The sequence below is a fragment of the Juglans regia genome, chromosome 8, assembly GCF_001411555.2.
Source record: "Juglans regia cultivar Chandler chromosome 8, Walnut 2.0, whole genome shotgun sequence".
NCBI lineage: Eukaryota > Viridiplantae > Streptophyta > Magnoliopsida > Fagales > Juglandaceae > Juglans > Juglans regia.
In genome coordinates this window covers 30063281-30072816 of record NC_049908.1, presented here as the reverse complement: position 1 = coordinate 30072816, position 9536 = coordinate 30063281, and the positions used below count along the sequence as shown (strand labels likewise).

The window sequence follows — 9536 nt, the reverse complement described above, 5'->3', positions numbered from 1 at the left end:
CAAGGCCTTTACCACTTGAGCCAACCCCTAGGGTTAATTAGCTTTACAAGTCTTAGACTCTAAGATTTTTATATATATTTTATAATTAAATACCATTAACTCATCGAGTAATGTGTTATTTTTAGAAGCCTTAGGTATCAATGAATTTATTAATTATCTTGTACATTGAAAATTTGTTATTGGTAGAAAAACAGTTTAGGATATGCTACAGGAAGTGAAAATAATTATTAATGTTAATGCTTCGGTTCTTGATGTGGGAGCCAATCTTTCTTCTGATAACATCCTTTTCGTGAGGAATGTGTGACAGACTGATTGCCTAGTTTTCAAGCAGAACTTCCTATAATGGTTTGAGTGTGTTATATATATATTTTTTTAATTCCAATGATGCTTGCACAATTTCCTGTTTGAGTGTGCAAAAAACTTCCAAGTTGAAGTTGATGTACTAAAAGCAAATTGTTGGAGTTGATTAATTTTGAAGATGAACTTCTTGTACTCAGACTGATTATTACTCTAATTACATTTTTTTTTATAATTTATTATTATTATTATTATTATTGTATCACTTTTGTTCTTTACAAGGTATAATTCTAGTCATCATGTTGAATGCACATATTTCATGCTTTGATGATGATGGTTATCACTGCTAAGAGTTTATTGTTAAGACTTAGTATTTTCCTTGCTTATGCAAAGTATGTTTTGGTTTGTCTGGGGTTTATATGTTGGTTGCTTTAAAGAGGGCTAGCATAATACTTTTTAGGATGAATAATGTAGTGATAAAGACTTAAAAGAGTTGGGTGTCAGGGAATAGTGGGTTGGGTTTGGTTTTATTAACTGGTTGAGTGGGGGATTTTTTTTCTTTTCTTTTTGGGTATATATAATTGAAGGGCAATGTTGGGAAGCGGGGGGTTTTCGGACGGGTACGAGGTCGGCTCAAAGAGACAAAGAATGATGGAATCCAATCCCTACTTCGCAGTGAGCAGCAGCACAAGTGGCTTTCAACCTTATGGCTATGGTGGTGGCTTTCACCCCCCTCCCTTTCCAGTGGTCCGGCTCCGGGGGCTTCCCTTCAACTGCACAGACATTGAGATTTTCAAGTTCTTTGCTGGACTGGACATTGTCGACGTTTTGCTGGTCAATAAGAATGGACGGTTCTCAGGAGAAGCCTTTGTGGTGTTTGCGGGGTCAATGCAGGTCGAGTTTGCTTTACAGAGAGACCGACAGAACATGGGTCGAAGGTATGTGGAAGTTTTCAGATGCAAGAGGCAGGATTATTACAGTGCTGTAGCAGCGGAGGTAAACTATGAAGGAATTTACGATAATGACTACCATGGAAGCCCACCTCCAGCTCGATCAAAGAGGTTCAGTGATAAGGACCAGCTGGAATACACTGAAATATTGAAGATGCGCGGCCTCCCCTTTTCTGTGAAGAAAACTGAAATTGGTGAATTTTTCCGGGATTTCAAGCTGATGGAAGAAAGGATACACATTGCATGTCGCCCCGATGGGAAAGCTACTGGAGAGGCGTATGTAGAGTTTGCTTCTGCAGAGGAGGCTAAGAGAGCGATGAGCAAAGACAAGATGACAATTGGGTCCAGATATGTGGAGCTGTTTCCTTCAACACCAGATGAAGCAAGAAGGGCTGAGTCGAGGTCAAGACAGTGATCAGGCCCTGTGGTCAGCATTTTGATTGTTATGGTTTATTTTTTGGTGTTCCAATGAGATGTGCATGTTTCTTACTATTCGTAGGCGTGTGTTGGTGCTACAACTTTCTTCTTTGTAGGTTGTGTTCCTGGAACATTGATCTTGTTATGCTTTTAACTGTTGGATTTTACTTAATGCAAAGGTGCGTTGAATCGAAATTATGTTTATTTGGCAATATCTCAAAATCAGATCCACTGGCAATTGGTCCGGTCATTATGCGGGATGCTAGACCAGTTGACCAGGGTCAACTCAACGTTAAGCCAACGCATACGAAACAGAAGAAAAAAGAATTGAGCTTTAAAACCTGATAGAAAGAGAGTTGAAAGGTCACAATTAGAAGCAAAACTGTAGTAATGCAGAGGTCAAACTTTTTATACAACTTCCATATGATTGATTACTTCTTCCTTATGCTGTTTCTACTGCCTCATTGATTGAGATTGATAGGCCATGGTTTCTAAAATCTCTAGCTCTATGCTTTCTGTTTGAGAGCATCTTGCATAGGACTGTTCAACTGGGCCGGGTTTTTTCCCGGCCCGGTCCAGAACTTGGAAAACTGGGATCCGGTTCGGGTTTCAACCTGGATTAAACCTGGGTTGAAAAACCCGGATCTATCCTGTACCCCACCAATTGCTATATATATATTCGCACATGCATTTCCAAACTATATCCCTCACAATCCAAAACCGCACAAGGCCGTGCATGGTTGATGGGTGTGGATGGGCTATAATAATATAGGACTTTTACATGATGAAACGGATCATTATTGTACTGTTTTTGTGATGTCTTTGGCTGATATGGTCAAGCATTTCAAGATAAGCATCCTCAAATGGTCAAGACTTGGAGATTCCTCACTTAAAAAGAGTATTATTAATATTACCATGATTTTGTTCTTTCTTCCCATTAAAAAAAAAGGGCTCAGCTCCCTCTTGGAGATCATCTAGGGCATTACCACCACTTGCATAGTCTTCAAATTTACTAGCCTTGCTTGTTAATTTTTCTGTTCTTAAAAGATGTGCTGCCAAAGGGAATATATATAGGCATTATGCAGGGGATATTAGTATGATAACTTTGACTTTAACGCAGGATAAATGCAGGGTTGTAATGAAATGTATTAGATGAAAGGAAGAATATATAAGCTGATCTCCAACTTGCTAACTTCATTGCGCAACAATTTCACATGTAAAAGATTCAATATATAGGCATTACATTATTTCATAATATAATGTATCATTTCTGTTTGTTAGAGTGTTATTTTTGTTTGTGCAATCACTATTATGAAAAAAAAAAAAAAAAAAAAAATCCAGGTTCAACCCGGAACCCAGAATTTGGGTTTTGAAAAATCCGGATTTATCCGGATTCCAACCTGGGTCTGACCCGCATCAATCCGGCCCAGATTTGAAACCCGGATCCGGATCTGGGTATATCCGGGTTCCCGGGTTGGAACTCGGATGAACAGTCCTAATCTTGCATAAATCTTTTGGTCTCACGTTCTCAATCGGCAACTCCAATTCCATGTAGAGGTCTCAATTTTGACGTATAAGAAGAAGCTTGGGGTTAAAAGAAAATCCCAAAAACCAAGTTTATATATATATAAACACAATTCATAGATGAAGAGTGCTACACTCATAAAGGAATTATACAAAAGTAATCTCACAAACTGACGTGATTCCATATAAGCCGTTAGATTTGCATTACAATAAAAGTAATTTTATAATCTGACAGATCACATCAAGACACATCAGTTTGTGAGATTATTTTTGTGTAATCACTTTATGACTAGAATATTTCTCTTCATGGAAACCTATGCCAGTTAACATGAAGACATAACTCTATTATCAAAGTAAACTAACTTTACAAGCAAGAGAAGGATACGAACCTGTCAACAAAGGATAAACAAAAAAAAATAGCTAATAAGAAATTATTAATGACGAAAACGTGGAACACCTGCTTTGTTAATGGTATGAATGACTAGCCTAGCTAGCATATGTTTTAGGAGTTAATATAGAATAATGAAGCAACTTGTATTACTCAATGCTCCATGTGTTACAAAGCTGTCAGCTAAATTATTTCCATCCGCGTCAGGCCATATGGAAACCATCATCCCATATGTTTGAGATATTTCCACAACGGTTAGAGTAATAATACATACAGTCGTAGAGTACACAAGCGTCACGCAATTATATTGAAAAAGAGTAGGGTCTATTTTTAAAAAAGTTATTTTTTTTTTCATATGAGTCTTATATTTACTCACTTTTTTTAAAAAGATTGTACGATATTTATGCACTCTAAAACTGTAAATATCTTTTATCGTCTTCTCGATCATGTTTAAGTTTCCCCGTGCGAAAGGGGAAACAAATAAAAGTTGGTCCAAATATTTGGTAGATAATAACATACAGTCACACAAAGTCAAGTTTTTTTTTTTTTTCATTTGTACTATGGTCCAGTACTACATATATTGCAAAACTATTTAGATGTTTTCTTTTGATCTTAAGTCTTAAGGAATCCATCCAGCTAGGAAAAAAGTAGCACACTATTGGTTTTGCACGGGTCCGTGAACACCAATCGCTTCAGTGTTTATTTTCCTTGATGAATGTGTTGAGTATGAGTTTTCATAAGCATACTTATTGGGGAGAGGATAGACTATAATCTGAGAGAAAGTGCTTGTAGATTTTTTGTGTCTAGGCCAATCTCTGACGAACTCCAACACTACATTCGTGGTTGACCACAGTGATGGTAATAAATCCTGCCAATAAGATGAAAAAAAAAAGCTGCAGATAGAGTTGATAATGAACAAAACAAGAATTTGGAATTAGAGAATCAAATCCAAAAGTTAATTTAATAACTCCCAATAATTCTCTTTTGTCGAAGGGTAGGAGGAGTATTGGGCAGAAGAGAACTGGTCATTAGTTTTTGTTGACTACGACGCTACTTCAAACATAGTGGTTGCCTATAAAGTACTGGACCTTACAATGAAAAAACCATAGTGGATTCATGGTAACTGGGCGAAAAAAAGTCTAACAACAGAAGAAAAAGCTACCATATGTTTGTGTGTATATATATATATTTCAGCTCCACTTTCCCATTGTCTCCTACTTGAGTCTTTTCTCCCTCTACTTCAGCTTTCCATTGTCTCCTTGGACTTTGCTATAAGCAAGTTAATCTCATCTTGTTGGCCTGGCCTTGTAATCATAGGTTGATATGGGACTTTGCTTAGGATCTCTCGCTCATGAGCCTGATCCTACCACCACCACTTCACCACCTACTCCAGGTTGCATTCCAAATTAAATCTTAGACACATGTTCATCATGATCATCTGTAATTTTTTCTGTTTCTTCTAATTTTTATGTTGGATCATGTTCATTTCCTCTTCTTAGCGACATCAAGCAGCAAGAACATAGAATCATCAGCAACAAGCAGCAGTACTGGGAAGAGTCAGTTTTCAGGAGTGAGTGGAAGCGCGGACGAGTCATATCCTAATGGCAAAATCTTGGAGACACCCAACTTGAAAGAATTCAGCTTTTCGGATTTAAAGACCGCGACTAAGAATTTCAAGACGGATTCTTTGTTGGGAGAGGGAGGCTTTGGGAAAGTTTTCAAGGGTTGGATGGATGGGAAGACGCTCACGCCCTCTAAGTTTGGCACTGGCATGGTGGTTGCTATCAAGAAATTGAAATCAGAAAGCATGCAAGGTTTCCAAGAGTGGCAGGTGTTAATTTCAACAAAAGTCTTTTGTTAGGCATCCAATTCACTGTTATTTCTATTTTCTGCAGAAAACGTCGTATTTTGTTTTTATGGACAAGTTATATAAGAAAAAAGAAAACAAAATGGGAGAAAAAAGAGCTAGTTCTATTCATGTTTGCAGTCATGGTTGGGCTAGATTTCATTCATATTCCATTTATGGAATCCGGCATATAGAAAATTCAATATTTAATTTCCACTCTAAATAAAATTAACAAAGTGTTTAGTAAGCATTTAGTTTATTGTTTTTTTTTTTTCCATATATATATATATATATGAAAAATTCTATACATCACGTTATCATTTCACTTTCATCCCATTATGTAAAATATGGTATATTTATCACTGTTGGGAATGATTTTTTATCCTTCAATGTCTTCTTACATTTTTTTGCAAGAGTGATTAGACAACAAAACGATGGGAGAAGAAGAGCTAGTCATCATTGGCTACAATCATGTTTGGGTTTAACTACATCCTCATATTCCATTGTGGAATCCAGGATATGGATTAGGGTCCCACCTGTATCACATGCTCTGTTGCCATTGATTCCAAGTCCACCAATGGTGAGAAAGAGATGTGGCTTTTAAGGTCACCACAATGTGCACACTACGGGTCACGTTGCTTAACCATTAAACGCCTCCTGTTTTGGTCAATGCCATTTAAATTGTAGGCCAGGGTCCAGAGCAATAACGATAAATATCACTAGTCTTCGTTGATTTCAAGGATTGAATCTTGCTATCCATAAACTCTATGACTTATTTGGTTCCCAACTTCAGATTTCTTATTAAAACTATAAGTTTCAAACCATATGCATTCAGGTTTGTTTGAAGACCCAACTAATCACAACAGAAAATAATCAAACAGAGGCTTTCCTAAAGGAATCAGCAATAAGTCGAACTTGGTCCATTGTAAATGCCTGACTAGACTGAAAATTCAATTATACTAAACTTCAGTAGTTTGTACCTTTTTTTTTTTCTAGGCAAGTGCAGTAGTTTGCAATCAAATGTATGTCTATACCTGCTTCTGGTAAACTTGATGTGTGAACTAATCATTGCACTAAAAGCCTTTTGGGATTTTAGTTTCTCTCTACTTCTCAATAGTCAGTTTGTTACTAAGGGCAACATGAAAGCAATGCATTGACATCTTACATATTTTGTAATTCAAAAGCCAGGCTATGTAATAGCAATGCATTGATGTCCTGCAATATGCATCTCCAAGATTTGGGACCATACATCATAGTTGGTGTCGGTAAGAATGATGCCAGCTTTGAAGCCAGGGTTTTCTGATTGAACATGTATAACAGATGAGGCTTCAGGTGGTAATATGGTACGGGTGTCTCTCTGATACCAAGTCAGAAACAATGGTACATCAGAGAACAATAGGTTTAGGAGGAAAAGAAATATTTGCAGGAATCCTAGTTTATTTTATAGCTAATAATAGATACAACTTGGAGATAATTATGCCAATCGTTAACAGGATTCTGTTTACTGCCCTAATAATATGATACAGTTTGGGCCTCCGGCTATCTGCTTAGCCAGTTTCCTACATTTCTATGCCTTTCGGGTATAATCATTTCTTCTGCCACTAAATTTGTTTTCCCTTTGGATTTGATTGTGTAGTCAGAGGTAAATTTTCTTGGAAGACTATCTCATCCAAACCTGGTCAAACTATTTGGATACTGTTGGGAGGATAAAGAGCTGCTCCTTGTGTATGAATTCATGCAGAGGGGAAGTCTGGAGAATCATCTTTTTAGAAGTACGAGTTTTGAGGAGAAAATTTTGAAAATAAAATTGCTTTTGCTGTATTAATGTGTTTACTAAATGAGTTTTTTGGTGGAGCAGGGAGTCCTAACATTGAGCCGCTTTCTTGGGACATACGGCTCAAAATAGCCATTGGCGCAGCACGGGGCCTGGCTTTCCTACACACTTCAGAAAAGAAAGTCATATACAGAGATTTCAAGGCCTCAAATATACTGCTTGATGGGGTTTCTCTTTCTGTGATCCATGTCTATTTTTCTGCCTCTAGTTTTGGTGTTTAATGCTTAAATCTGTTGCTAATAACATAGGAACTGAAAACCAGATAGGAAGGTAGCTTCTATTTTGAAATGAATGGAAGTATCTCACTACACCAAAATTCCTTTTTGTTCCCTTCCAAGTGTTTTGGCTACAAAATGCAGCAGTTTGCTCCTTTTGATTGATGAGGAGACGCTAGAGAAGATATTTGAACCTATTGTTTTGGCAGTAGTTTGTGGTTTGGAGTATTCTTGTAACTGATATTTTAATGCACGAGACTTTTGAAGAATCAAATAGAGCATTAGTATAACTAGGCTTGAAAACATGTTGAAGAATCTCTCTTGATTTTCTCCCTCACAAACATATAGATCCAATCTGGCTTTGTCCCAAAATATTGGGGTGTTTCTATGGGACAGGAAGGTACTCATTACCTATATTATCAAAAACATTGCATGTAGGACAGACAGTGACTATGAATATTTTATTTATAGCCCTTTTTTTATTCTCTAACTCCTGCAGAACTACAATGCAAAAATATCAGATTTTGGCTTGGCAAAATTGGGACCTTCTGGTGGTGAGTCACATGTGACAACCAGGATTATGGGCACATATGGTTATGCTGCTCCAGAATATATTGCAACGGGTAATGCTATCTTTAATAGATCCTAGAAATTTTGGGAAAAAGAAGATTACTACATAATATTTAATTGCATGAATGAGAGATCGGTATGATTCTGCATCTGCTGAGTGAATTGATAAAAGATATAAAGAAAAGAAGAAAAAAAAAAAAAAGTCCATTCAAGCCTGATACTTTGAGCCATAATTTTAACAATAAATGCTGCCATTGCTCCATATTTCAACAGGTCATTTGTACGTGAAGAGTGATGTGTATGGCTTTGGTGTGGTGCTGCTTGAGTTGCTAACAGGGTTACGAGCACTTGATACGAAAAGGCCTAGTGGGCAGCAATCTCTGGTTGAATGGCTTAAGCCATCTCTTTCTAATAAAAGAAAGTTGAAATCCATAATGGATACGAGGATGGAGGGCCAATACTCACAAGTGGCAGCATCACAGGCAACAGAACTCGCTCTGAAATGCCTGGCACCAGAACCTAAAAACCGCCCATCCATGAAAGAAGTGGCGGCATCTTTGGAGCGTATTGAAGCAACAAAGAGAAAACCAAAGGCAAAGGAGTCCAGAATCGACTCTACTGCTGCAGCTCACGGCCAACAACCTATTCATCGTCGTTCTCCCTTTCATGCAGGTCACCATGTTGCTGGAATTTGATACAAACAGATATTCACATTAAAGCAACGTGAAGTAGTCTGGTTTTTTCATTCTTTGGATTCAACAAATTTTGGTTGTTAACTTGTAACTCACCATCTATCTCGATCTCTTCAATGGGTGTAATTCTGTTGTAATACTCTATTAAAATACTGAATACAGTAAATATTGTGAGGCGACTCAACCAGCTTGGTTCAGTAGTTAGAGTCCAATTTGATAACTCATGCCATTTCCTTCTGCTTGGATTTGATGCTCCCATGAATGCCTGAGCACAACAGCCACAAGGATTTTTGGGGCGGTTCACTACCCATCTCCCAGCTAATCTGTACAATTTCCAGCTTTTTCCTCTGGGACTTTTACTTTATTTTTTGTCCTTTTATCTTCCTCCACTGTTTGTATATAGATTAGCTTTAATGATATTAATACAATTAATGTGATTTATGTTTCTTTTTTTTTGGTCCAGCTTGTTATTTCTGTAGTTATTATAAACATGGACCAATCAATGGAAACCTAATGCCCAGCTGAACCAATTGTCTATCTATCATATTCATAAATAAGCCAAATTCTTGGTATTAGTTTTCGAGTTTTGCTATATATAAACCACTGTTTTAACACATAGATTCATTATAATTTAAAATAAAAATAGAAATATCAATTATTTTTTAGTATACTTGACATGAAAAGTTTTCATATAAGCAGTATGTTGAACGTGTAAAAAATAAGATTTATAAATAAATTTTCTCCTAATTTTTTTGTTTTTATTTGAGGAATTTGTTGTGACCCTCCAACTTCTATAATAATGT

At 36.9% G+C, this 9536-nt stretch overlaps 3 protein-coding genes across 5 annotated transcripts in view; all 3 read left to right on the top strand.

The window, feature by feature from the left end:
• Positions 1-1876, top strand: part of LOC109007931 (heterogeneous nuclear ribonucleoprotein H2-like) — a 2589-nt gene extending 713 nt beyond the window's left edge. For both annotated transcript variants that reach the window (XM_035693306.1, XM_018987837.2), the window contains exon 2: positions 885-1876. In XM_035693306.1, the coding sequence (XP_035549199.1) occupies positions 885-1662 (778 nt within the window). In that variant the 3' untranslated portion in view covers positions 1663-1876. The remainder of the gene's footprint in view (positions 1-884) is intronic.
• The window catches only part of LOC109004516 (probable disease resistance protein At4g27220), a 963953-nt gene that overhangs the window by 333730 nt on the left and 620687 nt on the right, over positions 1-9536 (top strand). The window lies entirely within an intron of this gene.
• Positions 4647-8949, top strand: LOC109007930 (probable serine/threonine-protein kinase PIX13). Its single transcript, XM_018987836.2, has 6 exons — positions 4647-4969; positions 5076-5407; positions 7059-7194; positions 7281-7423; positions 7971-8094; positions 8315-8949. The coding sequence occupies exons 1-6, from the start codon at positions 4900-4902 to the stop codon at positions 8734-8736; spliced, it is 1227 nt and encodes a 408-aa protein (XP_018843381.2). The 5' UTR covers positions 4647-4899; the 3' UTR covers positions 8737-8949.